Source organism: Melozone crissalis, unplaced genomic scaffold, assembly GCF_028551555.1.
Source record: "Melozone crissalis strain CALT ecotype California unplaced genomic scaffold, PUWL_Pcris_2 ptg000004l_1, whole genome shotgun sequence".
NCBI classification, from domain to species: Eukaryota; Metazoa; Chordata; class Aves; order Passeriformes; family Passerellidae; genus Melozone; species Melozone crissalis.
In genome coordinates, this window is record NW_026535782.1 from 26,521,013 (window position 1) to 26,545,029 (window position 24,017).

General features: G+C 38.8%; 1 protein-coding gene across 2 annotated transcripts; it reads right to left on the reverse strand.

The window, feature by feature from the left end:
- Window positions 1-1,456: 1,456 nt before the first annotated feature.
- Window positions 1,457-23,092, reverse strand: MDM1 (Mdm1 nuclear protein). Of its 2 annotated transcripts, none has more exons than XM_054274703.1 (15): window positions 22,566-23,092; window positions 21,534-21,639; window positions 20,020-20,372; window positions 19,480-19,596; window positions 17,591-17,734; window positions 15,931-16,064; window positions 13,717-13,816; window positions 10,564-10,602; window positions 10,023-10,198; window positions 9,375-9,656; window positions 7,518-7,663; window positions 7,296-7,396; window positions 6,153-6,393; window positions 5,032-5,100; window positions 1,457-2,793 (listed from the first exon to the last, which is right to left on the reverse strand). In XM_054274703.1, exons 1-15 carry the CDS (start codon window positions 22,719-22,721, stop codon window positions 2,687-2,689), a joined length of 2,271 nt encoding a protein of 756 aa, XP_054130678.1. In that variant the 5' UTR covers window positions 22,722-23,092; the 3' UTR covers window positions 1,457-2,686. The 2 variants fall into 2 exon arrangements, with proteins under 2 accessions (XP_054130678.1, XP_054130686.1); XM_054274711.1 differs by lacking the exon at window positions 22,566-23,092 and adding an exon at window positions 22,109-22,189.
- Between the last annotated feature and the right edge of the window lie 925 nt (window positions 23,093-24,017).

Consider the following 24,017-nt stretch of genomic DNA (forward strand, 5'->3'; position numbering starts at 1 on the left):
AACAGGTTTTTTCCACCTTTCTCCAAGGAGGTATTTTTTCCTCCTGGACCAGTTGTGGGGAGGGGCCGATTGGATCTGCTTTTCCCACTGGAGCTCCTTTGGGGGATTCTTCCCCAAATTTGCTCTAAACCTGGACAGAAGGCTGGTCTGAAATATTTAGAAAAACCAAAATTCCTCTTGAACGAGATAAACAATAGCAGAGAACATGCATAAAGAATTTTACATCTGCTTTGAAGACCACAGTACACATTTTAGAAGCTTTGCACTAGTGTAACTCAAAACCAGGTATTTTGTCTACACTTCCCTTTGAAAATCTAATTGAATTACTTCTGGACAGAAGTTATTTCAGGCACATACTAGAAGTTGTTTAGATGGGAAATAATGCCCAGTGATGTGTGAGACACCATGAACTTTCATTCCAACATCTAAATTGGTGTGTACCCCTATGCAACAAAAATGTGTCCCCCCTGTACCATAGCCATTCTCTGCCTGGCAGAAATCAATACACATGAGCCATGCTGCACACATCTGAAAAACTGAGCTACCTCAGATGCACCAGACTCACCTGTGCCACTACAGACAACACTGTAAGCAACACTGGCACATATGGTGTTACAGTATCTGCCACTTACAGGCCTCAAAATCAGACCTGCACAAAAACTCTTGACAGAGCTGTCAGACAGCCAGGAAAACTAGGCAAACATAGAAAAACAAAGAGGACGCAGTTCATAGAAGTCAATTAACAGGTATCACAGAGAAACAACGGATGATGGGAGCTCTTGGCCAGGAAAACAAGGAGAACGTGTTGATATGAATAATGTAGATAGGTACTGCAAAATCAATGCACCCACGCCACAGTAACGTATCATCCTGAACAAAAAATATTTCCCCTTTTAGCCATTAAGTTTTCCACTATAAAACTATCATTTTAGAGGAAAAATGGAAATTTTCATCAATGCTGTTGTACATTTTCCCTTCCAGTAGAAATTTTATGACCAATTATAACTTACACATTAAGTGCACACCACAGAACAATCCCAGAAGCCCCTGAGACAAAATAAAATACCTTGATTTGTTTCAAACAAGTCCACTGGTAGGAAGCTACTGTAACATACAATTTCTGAAAGAAGCAAACAACCTTTTCTAACATCATCAGTACTGGACAGCACTAATTCACTCACTCTTTAAATCATTAGTTGGGGACTGACCCTTTGGGCATTGCAGCCCTTCCAGCCTGTGTAGCACCCATCTGCTTTCAGTCACCATTTAAAATACCTGCAGTCAGCTGTGATTTCTAGGGTCAATATATCTAGCTTCAATACATTACTCTTTCTGAAGATCAGCTCTGAGGTAACTTCTTGTGTTTCTTAAGTCTACAGATATTCAAGCTGAACAGGTGAAACAGAGAATAGAGAAGTGGCAATGTAATAGGCTTTGCCAAATTATCCAGCGTAACTTAAAAAGAAACAAAGCAGACAACCGTTTTTATTTTCAGTAATATGCATACATAATTACATACAAAATCAAAATGCAATCAAGTGTGTACAAATTTCAAATTGTTCTTGTACAAAATATTCAAATTAAGTAGTATTAAAACCTGAAGCCACACAGAGAACTAAACTGCTTGCTAGCCACATATTTCCTCTGCTTCATTTATCTTGTCTGCATCACTTGGAAAGATAAAATGAGCTATCAGCATAAATCACAGACACTTTTCACTGTAACAATCATAATGCAACATGTAACAATCATAATGTAACAATCATAATCAGTCTCCCCAAAACAGGAAACTAAGATAAGAGGTAATTAAAATATAAAAGTCAAGGAAAAAACCATTCTTTTGAGTTTACTTAAAGAGATCACTAGTCCTAAATACCTGAGTTTGAAGTGGAGCTGGGAAACACCACTGGTTAAGGTGGCTGAATTTGCTTTTTCTAGAGAAGCTGAAATTAACATGGATCTCAGTCTACAAGACAAGCATTCATGTTAGTATAGCTGACAAACTGCAATACTGTACACTGAACTCTGACAGCCATCCTGGCCAAAAACCTGTGGACAAAGAACAAACCATAATGCTCCACTCTTAAAACTCCTGTGTGTTCTACAGTTAATGACACTCTATGTTAGTGTCATTAAGAAATTAGAATTTTTTGGTAAAAAGTTAAAAGCGGTAAGTAATAAAAGTAACTCTTTGTTACAGTGCTGTGTTATGCTGACAATTCATACAGTAACATAAACACATATACCACAGCTGCCCTTAAGATAACTTGATAAAATAAAGCAACTGAGATATCTGGTGAACAATGGTGTTGCCCCTGAATACTGGTCCAGGTCATACTGCATGACTGCAGCAAATACCTTGAGAAGTCACACACAGGTTCCATAAAAAAATAATTATCTCAGTGTCAAAAGGTGGCACGGCACTGTAAAAAAAAGCCTCACAGGCTGTTGTAACAGAGTGAATTAAGACCTAACTCTCAGAAATAAAGAACATTAATTTTCAACATCATCAGTTTAAATACTTAATTTTCAATTGGGATGGCAAGTCCTAAAAGTGGAGCCATATCAACGGTAAGTGAAAGGATGCTGTGTGAAACCTACAATCACAATATTTTAAAATGTACACTACAAGCTATACAAAATACATCATTTTACTGAATAGCTTCTGTACAACAGGAAGGAGAGACTACGCCTTGCCCCAGAAATCCTTCCTCTTCTGAGCTCGTTCCAGGATCTGAGACGCAAGAGAACTAGACGCTGCCGAGCGAGCAGAAATCTGAGACAGCCTGTCGTCTGTGGGAAAGCAAGGGAAAAAGTAAATAGGAAGATTAAACATACATATTCAAACACAGCTGACATTTTTTGAATATTTTTATGCCCTCTTTCACAATGGATGCTCAAATAGTACCACAATATACTTCAATTCAATTACTTGTCAACTGACATGCTGGAGAAGAGACTCACAAGGAAGCCTCTAGCATGTTAGGTAAATTTAAGAGAGTTACATTAGGTAAGTTTAAGAGAGTTACATGCCCACCTCTTGAGAAACTCCAGAATGAGACCCCTGTGTTCACCTGGGAATCACTCAATTCTCCAAGCCACCTTGTTCTTTACTCTCCTGTGTCAGAAGACCTTAGGAATTGTTCCTCTGCCACTGAAATCTATATAGATTACACTCTGGTAATGACATATTCTTGAAAGCAATCCACTGCTTCGGGCAAAGCAGACAACCTTAGAATAGTATGACTAAAATATCAGAACCCATGCTGCTAAGAAGAGCCCTTCTGTGCCAAATCCAGCTAGTGTGCCAAAAGCTGCTAAAAGGAACGTGTCTTCTGAAGAAAACAGAAGTTTACCACAAAGACAAGAAGAAGCAGGCTTTAGAAATATACTTTTGGAGGGTCTTCCTTTGGAATACAGGGTCCATTTCACACACAGCAAAACTCCTAACACTAATCAGTCTTGATGTTGCTTGCCTGATAAAGCACATTACTATTCTTCAACAGCTTTATTAAAATGTTCCTACAGGTCTGTCAAGATGGCCTCTATGAAAAATGACCTTAATTACATGCATTCTCCTGCAATGGATTAGAAATAACTGTATCACTAGCTACCAGATGTGTCACCAACAAAAAAAAATCCAGGGAAAAATTCCTCAACTCAATCCAAACAGCACCAATATTCTGTCAGTGTTTGAATTAACTTTTCAGCAGAGTTTCTAAATTCTTAAAATACAGTGAACCTAACAGCCTGTAACAGGATCACACACTATGTATAACAACTATATTCCCACATATAAGAAAAACTGCAAACTGCAATTCTGCAAACTGACATGTCATTGGAATAACTCCCAGGTTTGTACCTGAACAAATATGGGCATACAAAGTATCTGGGAGCTGGCACATTTCACCTGTTTCTGCAAGTTCATAAAGTACCATTCAGCTCACAGGGAAAAATAAAAAAGAAACGGCAGCTACAGCATTTAATCTGGGCAGCAATCTGTGTGCAGCAAGCTGCAGAGTACTACAGGATTTTGCATGTTTTATGCAGTTGCACAGAAGCTTGGCTGAGCCATCTGCACCACCCACATATTTTGCAGCCAACTGCAATGAGTAAAACAGAGAATTAGCCTGAACCTTGGTTAAAACCCAAGGAGCAAAGAAGCGCCAAGGGGTACAAAAATAAGCTTTTGGTGGTATAACTATAAATAAACTGCAATCAAATTCAGATATAAACCTGCTCTGCCATAGTCTGAGCTGAACCAAACACAGGTGATTGCAACTAGCTCAGCTCCACACTAGGCTCAACCTCAGACACCACACTAAGAAAAAGTGTATGGCAGATACAGTGCCTTTCGTTGACTCATGCTACTGAAAGAGTTTATTTCTGTCTGCCCACAAAAAGGCCAAGAAGATGCAGCTGTGCAATGGCTGCTCTCATAGATTAACTTTAAAACAAACATTAAAAAAAAGCCCAAACCAGCAATCAGAATAGCAGCATGCCATAAGCACCCCTAACACACTGAGCAGAGGACAGGTGGGACAATTAAAGTCAAGAGGGATCATTTCATGTTGCACATCTGGGGCTAAAGTCTCAGAGGCAAAACCTTTATCCTGAAGTTTGTGGGACCATTAAAGTCGCAACCAAAGTTACTCCAGCTGCAATTTGGGCTGTGTTGCAGTTTCTTTTGGTTGCTATCAACACAAAGGCTTAAAAATGTGTGGGCAGGAAACAATTTAAGGTATGGGACTAACCAACCTACATTAACCATATCGAGAGCCACAATGGTCTGCTAATTTTCAGCCACATTTAATGGTTTATTCATATTCCTTAAACCTTCATATTCCTACTTCAGATTACTAGGTTGAACATGTTCAAATTATTTTGATAAAAATACACTGCAGCTACTCAGGCAAACACATAAACCATGCATTATTTACTGCATTCAGATTCATCTCACATTAATGCAGAAGTTAAAATTTATTTAGGCTACATACACGATTTACAATAATACTCTGGGACAAGAAATACCTTCATCATTACGGTTTCTTTCCCGAAGGGGCAATTGGAAAGTTCTCACTTTTGGATTGCCAAGATTCCCTAGGACAAAAAGTCAAAAGGCACAGATTGGAATAATTTCAAAATTGACCAAATATAATATTTCATTTTAGAACATCTAAAAATGTTGTAACATTATTTCCAAAACAAGAGTCTTATAAATAGCCCACATGAAAATTCTACCAGACTCATTTACCCTAGCATGAGGTAAAATAATCTCACGCCACTGCATTCTTCTCAAGACACCATTCTTTGGTACATGCTACAAGGCACTTAATGCACTGCACTCAAGGTGCAGAACTAGAAACCAGCACAAATTCTAACCTTTCTCAGGAAATTCTCTGCACTTCACCTTCCTGCTTAACCTGACAACTACTTGTTCTGTTCTAGAATAGAAATACTACTTTTTAGCTGATCTCTGTAATCAAAGGACCAAGAATTGTGGGACCTGAAGCAGCTGTGGAAAATCTTACCGGAATGGAGACTAAGGGGACAAGGAGTCTTTACATCCCCAGTACCCTTAAACACTGTTAAAAACTTTTTAAATGCTTCAGTACAAATCTCTCCTCAGCCAAGAAAAGGTTTTTCTCAATATCCAATAAACCTTATAGAGACAGTTTTCCAGTTTCCTTATCCTGCAGAAATAATTTTAAGCAGCTTATCTCTCGGAAATCCACAGCTCTCAAAATAATACTACATGACAGAGGTCCCACTTACACACTGCAGTTAGGGATTGCAGCTGGAAGAGTGTCACACCATCCAGTTGCAGCTTAAATATTAAAATTTAGAGCTGTTTATGCTAAACCAAATTATTCTCATGAGTAGTATTTATTGAAATTAATAAAGCAAAATCAGACAACAAACTGATCACTGTAATACAGTGATATTAATGGAATCTGAAACTAAGGTGGATGTTGTGCCCATTTCCTCAGCAAGACTAACCAACTATATAGTTAAAAAGCTTTTGTTTTTAAACAGCACAATCGTTGTAGATACTGTAAGGCAGCAAGCTCAGCATCTTTTGGCCTAAGCACAGCACAGTAGTCACTTACATCCTGCATCAGTCTAACACAGACTAAATAAACAAAACCCACCATTATGCTGGAATTCTGGATCCTTAAGAGTCCCTTGAATACGATGAGAGAGACTCCAGCAAGGCACAGAGTGGCTTTTTGCTGACTTTGACTGCTCTTGATGGGCTGAAGCAAGAGGAACTTGCTCATCAGCAACCCTGTTAGGAGGCCACTGATCCTGCCTAAGTGGCAGAGGATCCACAGTTCCCAGCCCAGCAGGCGCAGAGTTAAAGAGTGAAGTGGCTTCCATTCTCACATCAGGCTACAAACATAATAGAAAGAAAAAAAAAAAAGAAAGGATCAAAAAAGCACAAAACCACAACATCTCATATACATCTCATACTGTATATGAAGTACAGGCCCTCACATATGCAGCAAATGTTGACTTTACACTTTTATACTTCTCATGCAAGTACTAAAAGAAAAAGTATTCCAAGCTTGTGAGTGTAAAGAAAATCTGTTCCTAATAAAAATATTTAACAAGGACTGAAAGTAACCTAATCAGGTCAAACCAAGAGCTCATTTTCTATAAGTGTGATTTTTAAGATTTTACAACAACATAACCAACTCATGCAATTGTTCTGCTTCTGTTACAGAACTTACTGCAGAGGATGTATGCAGTCAAATGGTAGCTCTCTTTGACAAACAACTACCAAAATTCTGAGGATAACAACTCCTAGATGATTCTATTTTTCTTTTAGTAACTACCAAAATTGCAAGTAAAGTAAAAGCAGCACAAAAGTAAAGGAAAAGTGAAACTATGATGGTACACTAACCTATCTTTTAAATAAGCACCCAACCTCTCCCTCCTGAGTTTCTTCCAACTCAAGCAATCTGCAGTTGTGCCCTATATCAATGGCTACAATAACATTAAGGGGAAATTCTACTAGCAAACTTTTTTGTTTTTCCATAAATGGATCCTGTGCATTTAGCCAAAGAGGCCAAAATGAAACACATCTAATCTCACTCCAGTAGTCTCAACTCATTTGTTTGACACCCCAAAAAAATCTAAGCATTCAGACATGCCGTTTTTAGTCACAGATACTGACAATTTTAAGACAGTAGCTAACAACTAAAGAAAAAGTTTTCTTAAATAAATTATTAATTATTACTTTGAAAGAGCATTCCTAAAATTCATCATGGTAAGTCTGTTTTCTGGCTCACCTGGAAGGACTCTTTTTTTGCAGGGTTTGTTGCTGAGTTTTGCCTTCTCTGAGGTGAAGATGAAGACTTGAACTTAGGAGCAGACGCTAGAACAGTACTTCCTACTGTATTGGAAAATATTAAAAATGCCTTATTACATTAAATAACCTAATAAATTAATTCAATTACATATTTTTATCTTTAGTTCTTGAAATACTGCTTTGCATTTACAAGTGTTTTTACCAACAGCTGGGGTAGTGTGATTATGATGAGTCCTTGGGGCTCCTGCAAGAGCTCTCAGCTTCAGAGTAGGGTGCTTGCTGCCTCTCCTTGAAGATACAGAAGAATCTGACACAGCTGCAGAAGTGTTCAATACTAAGGCATTCTCACTGAAAAAAAGTGAGTAATGATTAAAGGATTAGCTAAGGAAGGACTCAGGAGTCTTGCACTCAAGCTCTGTTTCCAATCCATTCCTACAATGAAGCCCAAGGCGAGACAGTTAAGGCCTTAACACCCCAACAGCCTGTAGCTAAAACATCTGCTTGCCAAGGGGAGTCCTGGATTCCAGCCCTTAAGCCTCAATTTCTGTATTTTGAACAGTCTCAAGCTATAAGTCCAGGCTCCCTTTGTCCTGAAAAACCCTGAGCATACTGCTGCACAATACAGAGGCTCAACAGGAGGGCTGGAAAACTTTGAACCCAGAAAAACTTTGAACATGGTTGTTGCCTTAGAGGTGGGAGTGTGGGTTTGACATTCTTCAGCCCATGTGGTGGAACTGAAGCCAAATATCCCAAATTTCTGTAATGGCTAAAGCCCCTAGGTTATTAGATACACCATAATATGATGTAGATACATATATCATACATTATATATGTATACATAATATACATCAGCACTACCACTTCAGTCCTCTGCCTTTGTGAAACGCACCTCTGCCAGGTGCATTTCACAAAGAGCAGCATATCCACAATGTGGAGAAACCTGACTCTATCAGTACATGACAGACACATCTAGGCAAAGAATTCCTCATTTCCAGCTCTCAAGAAGGTAACATGCAAGCATTAAGCTGATCTGCACGGCTGAGTCCAGTGCACATCCCAGAACACACAAAACAAGATGACAGAAAATGGACAATCAGAGACATCTATGAACTGGACTATCTCTAGAATTAAATAGAAACTTAGAAAGGTTTCTAGATTCTTATATTACATTTAATATCTGTTCAAGTCTAACATCTCAGGTTTTTTTTTGTTTGAATACACGCTATTAGTCCAAATGGAGGCAAGTACAATTTCTTACCTTTGATTAGTGCTGCAACACCATAGATAAAATGCAATGAGAAATACAAAATGTGTAGCTGACATGGCTACAAGGGTCAAAGCTATTCAGAATTTTATGTCTATCAAAGTAAAATATTGTTCTACAAAAAAAAGGTATGCAAAATATGCACAGTAAAAATCCAGAGACTTCTGAAACTAGATACAATTTGGATCTCTCAAATGTCAAATATTATACTATGCACATACTGAGCTCATCTCCCAATATTTGTGTACACCCTGCCACATTTTTCCCACCCATGCTTAGTAACATAACCACCAGTGATTACTGCATATTAGGGTTTTTTTCTCCTAAGTCCTTAATCTTTGTCCATGAAATGTTTTAGAAAAAGAGATGCCTACATACAATATTAGCATGTATCCTGTCCTATCAAATTCTACACTGTCAACTTGAAGCAAATCATGAGCTTTAATTTTCACTAAACCTGGCTGCTGTATAATGGGCCTTCTAAGAGGCCCATACTGTGTATTTCATTGTTTTGGAGAAAAATATTAGAATCATTCATGAGTCTGGAAACTTCTGTCTTGCAAGTTAGAAATCCAGTATTTTTAATCATAGGTCTACTTCCATCAACCAGTCCAGTGTCTTAAACCTTTTCATCCCTTATCATACTGTTCAAAACAGAAGTACTACCATACCAAATTACAATTTCTTTAATACAAAAACTATTTAACCTACAAATGTGTATAATATATACATATATATACACACATATACACACACATATATAGATATATACATGAAAAAACCATTCAGTTTTACCCTTCAGTTTTTGTATCTTCTTTAGCATCCTTATTGTTTTCTGCTAATTGCTGGTCCATGACTGCAGCCTGCTCATCTGACTTTTCTTCCTCTTTCTCTTCTGCTGATTGTTGATCTTCCCTTTTTTCAGTACCTTCTGGTTCATCCCAAGCTAAACGTCTTTTGACTGGAACAGTTAAAGCATCTGACATGTCTTTCTTTGTGCTGTCCTGATGAGCTTGCTCTCTGGAGTCAGGCTGCTGTAGCACTTCAGGGCTTGCTGCAGTCTCTTTTTCAGAAACACTGGGTAAGAAAGAACACAGCATTTTGTACCTCTGATTTGCACAATACACATGTGTCTACACAGAACATATTCATCCAGTTCAGTTCTTTGCAAGAAGAACAGTTCATTACAAACTAGTATGAATGATATGATGAATGGTTAAATCGCCACTGCAGTTTTACTTGATGCTTAAGCACATCCCACTTTCAAACTAGATTTTATGAAGACTTTCCAAAAATGCAGTGTAAATTAGGGCTGTATTTTCAATTTGAAAGCAAATTAGATTATGAGAAGTACTCAAAAAACAACTACTTCCATAGAAGCCTATATTCAGAATTTGCTCAGCTTCAAAGCTGCAGAATAACAGGCAGGAATGACAACGTTACCCAGCAAGATCTAGTGCTCTGATGTTGTTGCTGATTCCTTCTTCTGAACTGGAAGATGAGGACACATCCCAAAGACTGTTATTATCAGACAGGATCTGATTGAAATGGTATCTGGAGAAGTGTGTTCCCTCTACTCGTTGCCTGTAAGCCTTTGCTCTTTCTCGAAGCTCTCTCACCTACACATCAAGGTTTTGTAAGTTTCACAGCTGTTTAAACTTCACTATTAGGCTACTATAAATATTTGCATTAGCTACTGGCAGCTAGGAGAGAAAAGCAGGTTATAATACATAATACAGGGCCAGCCACAGCACAAACATTGCATTGCATGCCACAGTATGTGTAAGAAGAGGAAAGCAAATATAATATATTCAGTAAGCCAGTTTGAGCCATGAAGCCAAAGCAAAATTGGCAATTATTCATTCCATGAGCACAAAAATTTATGCAGTAACTATGAATAGGTTTAGTGCTGGATTCTAGTTTTTCCATCAGCGCTCAGACACAGTACTCCAAACACTGAAAGAGGAATTTGGATGCAACCAACCTCCATATACCACATGGAATTTAGGGTGTTTTGAGATGCCTAAAGAGAAGAATACAGAGTTATTTTTAAATTTCTTATTTTTCCTCTCAATACTCAAGAGTGATATTGTTATTATCACCTTTGCAACTTTACTTCAGTCTAAGAAAGAAGCTAAATACTAAAAATCTGCCAACATAGCTCTATGCTGCCTCCCTGAGATTCAAAAAAAGCTCTCTAACAAATACAGTCTGCACTGGCATTCCACCAGTTTTTTGCCAAGCTTGAGGAAGTTAATTTAGATTTCTAAATACCAACATTCAAAAATACATTCCCCACTAACTTATGATAAATTCAAATCAACAGATCTATGTGTACGTGTAATACTGAGTTTGTATGCTGCAAACACTACCATTGTCTCTAACTGCATAAACATTAGTGAAAAGTTAAGATTAATACAAAAACTCTGCGTGCTATTGTATGCAAGACATAGCATCAATATTATTCCTTCTAGGCTATCAGTAACTGCAAGAATGAGATACAAAACTGTTCAGGCGTCAGTTTTACTCCAAAACAGTAAAAATGATAACCCCTCTCTTCAAACAGTATACAACATGATTTTTACAGTTAAGACCATTTAAACACTTGCTGTCCTGTGTCCTTCACCCAAACACAATTGAAGTGCAGGGAGAAAAAGCAAAACCAAGAAGTTTATGTTTAAATTATTAAAAACAACTTTGTGATATTGTGTGAATTCTGACTTACTAAAAAATGGTCCACAAGAAATAAGTATTTGTCAAAGAGCAGAAAAGTAATACTGACATTTCCTCTACCATATTTTCACAGCTTTTCTTTTTTATTCTTTCTTCATGATAGATTTCACATCATTCCTCCTGCAAGGAACAGAGTTAATGGGCTAAACTCAGCTAATCCCACTAAAAGTAACTGGATGCAGCAGGTGGATATCCAGCTAACATCCCACAATTTGACCCACTAAACTTTTAAGAATAGCCCATTAAAAAGATATGCTTGTCATTTTCAAAGAATTTGAAGTTTGATGTGCAAGTGATTTACTGGATTACTCACTTGAACTAGAAGAACAAAAAATTAATTATGATAGCCAGAACAGAAGGAATGTAAATCCAGAGCAACAGGGTACCGCAGGGGGAGGAAGAATACTAAATCTCCTGTGAATTGTGAAGAAGTACAAAGGACAACCATCTCCTTCAGCAACTCAGCAGGCAGCATTAACGCAGCAGGACACAGGCCCTAGGGAGTCCAACTGCAATTACGAATTGCTCACATTAATTTTTCAAAAGCATAATTAGAAAAGAATTTTTTTTGGTCAGCTGCTGAAAAGCACACTTAATAATAAATTGCAGAGAAGCAGCCTACAAATAATCACTATGGCTAAAGTCACACCAGGATTCCATAATGGCATTCTCCTGTTTGGACTCAGAACTTCAGAAAGCCTGCTTTGGACAGAAAGTCACCCACATGCCAAGCAACTTCTTTCTAGTTTCCTTCAAATCCCTTTTCAGCAAGAAAATCTCTGCAGAAAAGTCTGATGAACTCCAAACATATCTTGACAGTGTGGGAAATCCTTGATTTTTCATACATTCTAATTAAATGCCACATGTAAAGCTGACCATCCATCTTCCACTTGCAGTCTCCTCATTCTTTCCCTCTACTGTACTGCAGTGACTCCTCCCAGCTGACTGTGCACAAACACACCATATCCCAAGGCTCACCCTCTAGTTGCCTACCACTCAATTGCTCCTAAAGCTGAGCACGGCTCCTTATTGGTTTCAATGTTTCATGATGCAATATCAACAAATTAAAGTCTTATATGCCAGAAAAATGACATAATATTCTACAGAAACATTCAGTATACCACTTAGGCTGCATGCAAGAGTTAATAACATTTTGCAATCTTAGTTACAGTACATCTAATGCACATAAAAATTAAAATATTGCTTCTTTTCAGTCCTCTAACATCCTCTTGAGGTTATTTACAAAGAATGGATTGTCTCATGCATGCATACACAAACTCAGATTATTAATCATCTCATACTTTAATATACTTTAAATATTGAGATTTATTTCTCATTATGTATTCTGTATATATTCTGAAATTCTTTCTTTTTGCTAAAAGCAAAATTACTTGCTATATTAAATCTAGCAAGAAAACACAGAACTGAAAGCTACCAGACTACTCCTGCAATTCTCAGAGAACCTTATTTTCAAAGAGAACCTATACTCTCAAAGCCCAGCACCCTAGAACCATTTCCTCCAGTTCTACCTTCCACATCACCGTGGTCCGAAGTGATGAAGAAATTCACATTTCCAAGTATTTGCCACACAGGTGCCCTACAAAGGCTCCCTCTATCAACTCACAAAGGCTCCTCTATCTTCTCTATCAGGCAGACGACTACTACGTCAATTCAGTGAAATCAGAGTTGCAGAGCTAGCTCTAGCAGTGCCTTAGCACACTATTAATGGTTTTGATTTCCTTGGCTAACTCAGGAATCACACTTAATAATGCTAAGAAATGTTGTGGTCTTGAAGCTACTCAGCATTTTCACAGCTCTGTCAAATGACTTCATGTACAGTATAACATGGATTGCAGTTTCTGAATAAACAACAAGAAAATACACAGACTGAAACTTGCAAGAAAATTTTTCTATTTTATATTGTGTATGACAGAATTCAGCGGATTGCATTTAGTGGATTCAGGCATGGTAAGCTACAGAACTGAGCCTGACCATAAAGCAAACCTAGGCTGATACATTTTGGTTTTATTCCCTTGGAACCTCCTATCATTCAGCCCTGTATTTTGAACACTTCTGCTTGTTACAACTGGGCTGAACATCAAGAATGACATTACCTGTCACAAGAGACTCTGTCCTGAATGAACCTGATTGTACAGGAAACAAAATTTCTCCCTCACTTTGGAGGTCACGTTAATAAATTTTTTTAGTCTTATAATCTTTTTTTCTTTTTCCTATGTATTATACTGACTTGTCAGAATCTAATTGTCTTTGCATACTCACCTTTGGGAGCTTGAGTCATTAGCACTACAATCTCAAAGCTGTATCTTATAAATAACACAATTCAAAGTTTTGCATCTAAAAATCAAACTACAAAGCATACTCAGGCTTCAGATTTTCTACTCACCTGGTTGTGAGCTTTACTCTTAATACGAGACCAAACTCCGTCTTTGTAGAAATACTGGGCTGGAGACAAAAATTTTGACCTATATTCAGTGTTCATCTTCCTAAGAAATCAAGAATGAGGAGAAAAAAAGAAGAGTAAAGTTTGATATCCAAAATACTCTTTAAGAACACTTTTAAAGTTACTCAACAAGCATAAATATACTTGCACCTAAATGCCAGTGAGACACAAAAACCACATGCACAAACTCAAGAACTCAAACCAACACAACGAGGAAAGCTGTGAAAAATACTCATTCACAGTTGGTGGTCCTTCAAGTACTTACTCCTACTGGTTTTTCCTTGCAGCACCTCCACCAGAAGCTTTTGTCCTGACAGCCAGAACATAATACACACATCAGCCTCAATCACTTCAACACAAAGTGTGGGACCTTAAGTCACTGATGAAGGCACTTTAAGTAAAAATGTATGGTTTGGCATTAATGTGTCTGAGACATTTCCTTCTATGAACTCCATTTTAAAGGCATATGGGTGGGGTGAGCTGCTGGAAACATCTGACTGCCAGAACACTGGTCAGAATAATTCATCTACGTCCTACTGGCTTTGATCTTCAAAAAGCCTCAGTACTTGAGAAGATGGGTTCATTTTTCCCTTCTGCCACACACATACAAACACAGAAAAATTAACATTATGTAATCTATAGGAGGCAGTAAGCAGTACTTCAAGTCCTTAGGCACTGAACTGTGGATGTATCAGCTTAAATCTAAAGATATTTTTGGATTTAATCATGCTTCAGAACATTACCAACTTAGTTTTTATATATACAGCACAGGGTGGAAAAGCCCTATTTTTCAATCCTTCTTCAGAAATAAGTCATAAAAGTCTGAAGTCAGAGAATAAAATTAATGTAAAAAGAAAAATACGGAGGTCAAAAAACCCTTTATATTCAAAATTTCTCTCAATATGTCCTTCTCTTTAAAACTGACAGAAATCCTTCACTTTTGGTTGCCAAACCAATGGACTAGCACAAAAAACACAATACAGTTGAACCTGGATCCCAGTCATTCTGCTGCAAAAGCAGGCCATGCATTGCAACACAGCTTGCATACAAATAACAATCCTGTCTGCATCTTCAGAACTTGCACATTTTTACAACTATTTGCCCAGCGATTTTTAAGAGAATTTTGTCTTGTGCTACTACACTACAGGGATAAGAGGCAGAAATTTGCCTTTAGATGAAAAGAGCCCCAGCAAATGATCAAGAATTTTTTGCACATTACTCACTGCAAAATTGACTACAATCTACTGCAAAGAGTATGAAAACCAAGTAGTTAAAGGTTTTAGCTATACCATATCCTCTCCCTTTTCCATAAACCAATTTTACTTCATAGAATTTTGGGTGATCATTTTGTAATCAAATCCCAATATCCACCAGCATTCAGGCAGGTAAGTCTCCCCTCCATTAAATCTTCAATTTAATGCCTTAACACTGCCACAAAGAATGAAAGCAATTGCTGGAGCATACATTAAGCACAAACACAGGAAAGATGGAATAATCTATGCATTTTAAAGCCTACTTATTGGCTTTTATTGCTCTTGACATATCTCGGATGTATATGAAATGGAAATACAAGTTCAATTTTTGCAATGTAGGCCATGTGGCAAAAATAAAAAGATACTCTGATAGCACTCAATAGCATACAATTTCACTTCATTTTCATGCTTGCCAGATTACTCTAAACAGGACAGATTTCTTTCATTTACCTTGTGTGTTTGCTTTTGTTACTCAGGCACACAAGGCTTTACAGACCAGAATAAGCAGACATCAAGTACAATCACCACAGCTTTAAGGTGTGGAGTGGGCACAGTAGATAAAGTAGTTTGAAAGGTGACTTCCAAAGCACCAGTTGAAAGTTAAGCAGCAGCACGGCACTGATTCTATTTCACTCATGCTGTATTCATTACTACTACTGTTGTTGCATCACAAGGTTCAGCTGAACAGGAGTGGTTACAAAGCTTTCACTTTGCTGTCCAGAGAAGAGATGGAAATTAACATCAGGTTTAGATGTACCCACAAGCAGCTCAACCTCAGTGCTGCAAGGAGCATCTGGCCCTGCAACTGCAGCATGGTGTGCTTAAAGGTCCACAGTCCATCATCCTAAACACTGGGCCACTGTACACCTACTCACTAGTCTAGGTTTTCCTATTTTATACATACCCACGACTTGTATGTAAAGTGAGGGGCTTTGGACTGATATGTTGCTTATTATTTTGTTTAGGATGTTTCTGTTCTGATTTCCCTTGTTTTGTTGCATCTTCTGCTGGTTTTTGAAACGGTTCTTCCCTCTTACTCTAAGGCAAAGATAATTTTAAAAATACCACATTAGCTAACAATCTGAAAACCCTCATATTTCTTTTGACATCAAGCACTTGCAAACAATTCATTTGTGTGTTAGCTGTTTTGAATATTTAATACAAACAAGAATACCACATTCTTTTTTAAGATAAAAATAAACTAGCAAAATGCCAAAGTTGAGTGCAACATTCTGCTAGCTAGATGATCCATTTTGACCACTTTACAGAATTACTTCAACATGGAACACAGAAATAAAATAATACAATATCTACACATTCTAACCTGAGTTGAAAAGGTAAACTTTAAAATATTTATTTTGTTTTATAAATGTTTAGATTGATTTGCTTGGATTTTACAAAAAAGATTTTTTCCTGATTATTTCATTCTTTCAGAAATGCAATGCATGACTTCCAATTATGCTAGAGATCTTCACAAATACTGTTCAAATTCAATAAAAAAAAAAATTTTTGAAGCCCACCAAAATCCCCCAAAACCTTTTCAAGATACTCATCAGAGACGAGGTATTGATATAAACAACAAATTTTTAGGCATTTTCACAAAAAATCCCTTCTCATGACTCCACTTACTTCATTTATTAGCTATTCTCAAAAAGTGACCTGAAATTCCAGTATTAAAACCAGATAAATGCTTCCTGAAAGCCTCAGGCTTTTCAAGCTTTTTTCATATCTACTAAAAGCGAAAAAGGGACATAAAATTTCTCACCCCCAGATGGGATTTAAAGAACTGGGCAGATCTGAGTTTTAGATGATAAAGCCTCCAAGCCAACAATCCCCTCAGGAGTACCAATGGCTTAGTTTAAGCCAAGGCACTGCATGCTAAGTACACCTTTAGCCCAGCAGTGCTCCTCATGAACACCTTCTCTCACAATGGCCCTTTCCGTTCTGCCAGCAACAGAGATGGGTGGTGAGGAGACTCAGATTAACTGGGAGCATCACACAGCTGCTACAACCCAGGCCAGAAGATTCCTAAAAAACCAGAATGACATCTTTTTGGAACAGGTCATAAGGGAGCTGACTCAGAAAGGCAAAAAAAGGAAGATCTATGCCCAGTGGAAGCAAAGTCAGCTGACATGGAAAGAATACAGAGATACTGCTTGCCACTGTGAGGAGAAAATTCACTATCTCTGATTTATGAAATTCAAAAGTTCCAGACCTCCCGTCTAGCCCTACTGCACACCAAGATACAACACTAGTACCAATCAGAGTATAAATCAGAGATTTAGATTGCAGAAACTATCCTATTAAAAATAAAGTGTCAATTGGGAACAACAAAAAATAGAATCACTTCAAAACTCAGAAACTTAAAACTAAAAAAAATGCTCGACAGAGGACCCACTACAGAGCCCCCAAAGAGCAGAGCTGTACAGAAACCACTACTGAGTCCAGTGTCACTAGCAACACTAAATAATTTCAACCTAAACTCACCCCCATACAGAATAGATCACACTGCAGAACTACTACAAAAGCTTTTCTTTCTGGGAAGTATTTACTTGTTAACACACCAGAAATTCTTTCTCTTCTGAACCATCTCTCTCTTGTGGACTCTTAACAGGAGGAGACCCCTTGGAATTTCTCTCATATGCAGCTTCAGAAGTAATGGCAGGAGGTTTAACTGGAGGTATGGATTTCTTTGTGTTGCAAATCAGCTGCGTGGGAGGAAGAAAACAAAACGAAGAAAAAAGTGTGATTTGTTTACCTTAAGGCTAAATTTTCAAAATCTGTTAACTTATTCACACAAATACACTCACATATGAGAAGAGAGACAATCATCTGTAAAAATATAGCATGTGTAGACTAATGAACTTCTAGGAGAAATTAAAGAGAAATTTAAATACATTTAAAAGTGACCAAGACAGACACAGTTAAACCTGTGATCAAACACTGTTATCACTGAAACTTACTATCAAAGGTTTTGTTTATTTATTTTCTTTTTTGTTCACCTTCAGAGCTGTATGTAGGATCATGACTTTCTAAAGGCATGCCATAAAACTTCCATATGAGTCCTTAGTATATGTCCTGTCCATAAGTAACAAAAAACTGCTCTGAGTTTTAGAGTTGGATGCTTAGAGCTTGAGCAAATTAAAATCCACTCCTTTTCAACTAACATAGTATTATAAATCAAGGTAGAGAATTTGCCTCATATGTGGTCATGGGGTTCCAAATTTCAAGACTGTGCCATATGTGAGAAGCATATATTTTCCAAAGATTTGCTAGGAGAATTTAGGTCTGAATTATAACCTAACTTGGATACCTTTGATATTTTCACAGAATCTCTTCAAGGGAAAGGGATTGTCAGTACTGAGGTATATTCTCAGTCATATCAACAGTGAACAATAACAACTTGTTAATATGTATAACTTTTATCATAAAATTTTCCCTAGGTTCTACTTATCCAAGTATAGTGCCTACAGACTTATTCTCACTGCTTCTTCTTCTTCTGTGTAAGCTGTGGAAAAAAGTCTTTCTTCTAAAAAAAGCACAATGCTCACAAGCATTAATAATGAAATTATCAAGCTGATGGCGCACAGAATCAAATGGAATTCTTTTTTACTTTTTCCATAAGGTGACTTTCTGGAAACTTTCTCTTCCTCAAAAGGTCCTTTGTCTTCTCTATAGTACTATCATGTATTTCAGAGAGTTTTCATTGGATAAGGGGCTGCTGGGAAACATATCCTGCAGTAAATCCACCTGCTTGGCACTCCAACAGAAAAAGACAGGATAGTGATTATCTTAGTTATCAATATTATTGCCTCTGAAACATGTTGCTGAAGAAAGAGAAGACAAATGCAGAAGTGTCAACTTTACACTGTGGAATGACCTAAAGGCTGAGTCTCCTAAGTATCCTAAGTCTCCTAAGATCCCAGTAACAGTTAATTGAAAACACAAAGCAGTCTCACACTCAGTTACTCTTTGTGGTCTCACCAGAAAAAGCAGCATTTTCAACCCTACAAAGCCCAAAAGCTCATGAAATGTATTAAAACGTACATGACTATCTTAAAATCAGAAAATTCCACTTTTAAATATAAGCTGTTCTCATGAAAGAATAAAACACTAGAGAGACACACTTAAGGGCTTAGAAGTGTATGTGCACAGAGATGGAGACTGAGAATAAGAAACTGGGGCAAAACAGGTAAATTAATGCAAACAGAAGAACAGGAAAGAGCAAAACATAAGGCCTAAGGAGAACAAATACTTAGGTCTGACCACAATAAAGAATCACATGGAAACATTTTTTTTTCTCTCTATAGAGAAGTGTAGCATAATTGTAACAACATTAAAGTTTGTCATTCCTCCGCCAAAAGAGCAAAAAAAAGGAAATCTTTTTGAAAGGAAAACTTTGCTGATACATAAAAGAAAGTATTAATTTGCTTTCTGGATTCTGTAACGTTACCTGTTCAGCTGCAAGTATTGGTGACTTTTCATTAGGACTCTTCCAGACAAACTGGCTTTGATATTCAGAATTTCTGGGGATATTTATATCTGCTTTCCTCTGAAGGGCTCTGTGAAACTGACAATGAAAAAAAAAAAAAATACAATGATTGTTCCCTTTCCTGCAATATTTTGAAAATTAAACATCTTTCAATACACACTTTCAAAATAATGGTTTGGGTTTTGGTTTCAAGAACAAAATGAATGAAAATTACATTTTCTCATTATAGGCAACTACCCCAAAAATCTACATATTATTGGCTAAATCCTTGTTAAACTGAAATCAGCAGTGATGACGCATTCTGAAGATGCAAAGGAAGAGCAAATTCTATTGAATTAAGAAACTTACTCTTCTCCCAACAAAGAAGCTACAAGAGTATCAAAATACAAAACCAAGGAAAGAGAGAAACAGTTCGACAAGACAGGCTGAGCATGGTTATGAAATTACCGTTAGTAATTTTTAGACTGGTCAATTAAAAAAAACCCAAACATATTCCCTTACCCCATTACCCATTTTTTCTGATTCCTTTTTTGGAGATGAAAATGCTTCATTTTGATTTGGTGGAGCTTCTGAGGGTGATTTCTTCATGTTGTTCTCTGCAAGGGCAAGAGCTATTTCACCACCAGAATCTACCACATGTGACTGAACTTTTGGGGGGAGTCTGGGTCCTTCTGGTGTTTCAAGTTTTTCCTGATTCCCATTATCATTTTCGTGGTCTGTGTGCAACTCTGCAGCTTCAGTCTCCAGCTGGTTATTCAAATCACAATCTGCTGGCCATTCAAGGGACTTCGAAATCTGTGGATTACGGTAAGGTACCCTTCTCTTGGAAATGAATTTTGGTTCTCTTGTGATTCCTGAGAAAAAGCCATACTAGATTTAACGAAAACATTCACTGAAAACATAATATCACTCTGTAACAACAATAAACTGAAAGTTTATCATGCAACTGATTACTAGAAAGCTTGGAGCAGTGACAGACTATGAATTACGGGCATTGCTGTGAAATTCTGTGTTCTTTCCTATTTGCAAATTACTTTCCTTTACACTAAATAGACAGGAACATGGTGCTCCAGAATCATGTTGGATTAAACCCTATAAAGCAAAAATGTCCACAGGACAACCCTGTGCAAATTGATTCTGGGAGAATCAATTGAACAGCAAGAAAACCAACAGCCAGTGAAAAGAACATGGTTAACCCCGTTGCCAGTAGTCAGTTCTTAATTACAAGGCCAAAATTCAGAACATTTATTGTAAGAATGAATGGATTGTCCTCTAATTACACAGACTGCATAATGCAGTTGCAGTGAACTGCACCAATTTTTTTTTTACTCTGCCTTGTGCCACTACAATAATTACTATTTTTTATTACTCTTTTTCAGAGCACTGCAGTTGTCATCACTCTTCAGCTTACTCCTCTTCCTCAGCTCCCTACAGGTCTTTCAATCCAACTGCTATTTACTTTTCCTCCTGCTTTCTATGCCCACATTTCCCTGTCATGATAGTGTCTACAATCCTTAAATCCTACACTATAGTATCATAAGGTTTTTGCCGTAGCGGCTGACCTTCTCTTTCAGTTAGCTGTACCTGTTAGGTTCATAACAATTTTACTCTATCAAACTTTGCCCCAAGTTATTCTCCCCTTAAAAGTGGGATTTTATTTACTATTTCCATAGATCACAAATAAAGCAATCCCACCCGCGACACACCCTAGATGAGTTAACACTGCACCTGTGTTTCATGTTTGGGTCTTAGTTTATGCTGCGTGTCAAAAACTACTTTTTCTCCCAAGGTTTATATAAATACCACTAATCGAAAAGAAAGTTTCAGTGTAGCCATAAAGAATACGGAGTTCAAAAACACACTCTACCTAAATGATGACTAAGACTATACTTTTAATTTAATTACGAAGTGCACAAACTGTAAACAGCACCAGTTCCCTGTGGCCATGCACTCATCACAGCGAAGCTTTCCAGGCCTTGGCTGCAACCAAGGGGGCAGCTTCCAGGGACACTTACCAAACTGATCCGACCGAAGTCCTGCCCACAAGGATTTCTGCTGTTGGGACGGGCTACAAAACTCGGGGCTTCTCCATTTGAAGTTTCTCTTGTATTCACTCAGTCCCTACAGCAAATACAGAGGAGTCTGTCAAGCCACCGGTGCACATCCCGCTCCACTGCTCCCGCCGGTAACAGCTCTCCGAAGGGAGGAACATCACCAACACGCTGCTGCAGGATGAGCTAAGCTGGCAGGCTGCTCTGCATCTTCCAAACCCACCCCCGGCGGAGAACAAAAAGTGTTGCTGAGAAAACGTGGAAGCATTTCATGCACCAAAAAAATCATTTAAAATTTTAAAAAAACAAAACAAAAAGCATCTATCTTATGTCTTCAAGTAAATGGTTTCAAGAACAAACAGCCTGGACCCGCTATCACCCGACAGAAGGACAGAACCCCTTCTGTCTTTACCAGCCGGTGCCGCAGCGCAGGGCCCTTCCCTTCCCCGCTACTCCGGACCGGCCGCAGCCCCGCTCCTGCCGCCCCCTGCGCCCGAGGCCGTGCCCGCCCCTCCGGGCCCCGCTCCCGTTCGGCTCACCCTGAACCGCACGGGCATGGTGCAGCCGCGGTCCCCGCACTGCCGGGGCCGAGCCCCGCTGCTGGCCCGGCCCGAGCCCCGCTGCTGGCCCGGCTCGGTCCGCCTCCCCTCGGCCCGTCGGGCGCCTGCGCGGCGGCCGCCCAGGGCGGGCGGGGAGAGCCCGGCCGCGCCGCTTCCCCACCGGCCCGGGCCTGGGGGCCGTGTTGGCAGCCGGAGCGGTGCTGCCGGGGGCTGTTGGCGCCGCGTTGTCCACGTTAAAAGACTGGCCCCGGTAACGGTGCTGTGCGGCCGGGCTGTGTGTCTGGGAAAGCACAACGGGGAGGCACGCGGTGTTAATGCATCGCAAGGCCTGCGGGATCTTGGGCGCCTGCTTACAAAAAAATCACGTGTCCACGCATGCAGCTTTACGGTGCTATAAAAACAGCGTTTCGAGAAAGGAAAAAAACAAGTTTCTTACCCTTCTGGAGCCTCTGCGATGGCGTGTCAGCTGCCGGTCCGCCTTCGCCACCTCACCCGACCTCGCCACCCGGTCAGGAGATCTTAATCCACCTTCTTGTTCAGATCGTCCCTCGGGGGTCGCTTTTCTGACTGCCCTCCCCCTGTTAATCTCCATCCTGACTGGTTTTGGGTGTATCACATTAAAAAGATCGGGGAGGGCGGTAAAAGAAAAGCGCAGAGGCGGACGTGCCGCCCGAGAACGGCCCGGGCGATGTGTTTACACTCCCTGTTGCCCTGGCTGCCGACCCTCCCCGGGTTCCCTGTTCTGGGAAAAGAACTGCTCTGTTCTGTTCTTGAGCGAGGGCTTTGTGCCCCCTGCCTCTCCCAGGCACAGGGGTAATGTCAGTGCCAGATGCACTCAGCTCAAGCAGACTTTAGGTCCGCTGGGACCCTGTGTAACCAGCGAGCAACAATTTGTTACTGTCGATGTGAGGCAGGGGAGAGCACCGATCTGTAATGAAACGCTTGCGAGCAAAGTAAAATGTTCTTCTGCGATGTGAACAGCAGCGGGGGAGAAGAAGAAAGGTGCTGCATTGATAGTGTTTTCAAGTTTCACACATCTTTATTCATGAATTTCGGATCAAGACAACAGTTTTGGTATAATTTACTTGCTGATTACGCTTGAAACCGCTAGGTCCACCATAGAAAGTTGTTTGGTTTGTTATTACAGTGATTTATTTTGTGATTTTCAATCAGGTCTAGTTCAGTACATTTTCTAAAGTAGTGTGCAAACTTGCTATAGAATGTGAAAAGCCAGCTGGCAGAAATACAATGTTCAAAATACATATTCCAGGTTTGCCAGAAATCTTTCCTCTTTGATATGTATGGAAACCAGGCCAAACATAATTTCCATATGTTTTTAGGGTGTTTTTCAATTACCAAACTACAACAATGCTTTTATAGATGGTTTGGGGCTGTCTGAATTTAGAGATGGATTTGATTCTTTAGTGCAGAAACATAGTAGGACACCATGCTATCCTGATATGCAGATTTTTTGTATTTCTTCATGTCTCTTTTTATTTTTTTAAGATAAAACACAATAAATTATCCTGAAACAATGGAATTCACATCGCTCTTTATGCACTGATTGAAATTGCATTTTAGATCTTCTCCTTATAGCTATGAGATAGGAATAGCTTATGTGGTGGAAGCACTTCAATAAATATGTCAACCATTGAGCTACTAGTGTCTTTACCTCATGTTTTTTATCACTGCTGATGTATACCAGCCACTTCAGGTTCAATGCATACACATTACAGAACATATTCAAGGCAATATGATGTAAGAATGCTAAGATGCTTGGCCAGTAACAGTATTTCCATGTGAAAGTTGAATAAATAAATGAATAATGAAAACATGGGTCTGTGTGTAGAAAAAGTTGCACTGCATTCACAAACTCACAGTCTGGAAA

Bases quoted from the DNA above. Each gene is read 5' to 3' on its own strand.
- MDM1 (XM_054274703.1), bottom strand. From the start codon at position 22,721: ATGGAGATTAACAGGGGGAGGGCAGTCAGAAAAGCGACCCCCGAGGGA. The intron at 9,657-10,022 runs GTAACGTTGTCA...TTTCTTACCCAG, and splicing joins AGAGCACTAGATCTTGCTGG to TGTTTCTGAAAAAGAGACTG. The intron at 5,101-6,152 runs GTGGGTTTTGTT...TTTTTGTCCTAG, and splicing joins TCCAGAATTCCAGCATAATG to GGAATCTTGGCAATCCAAAA.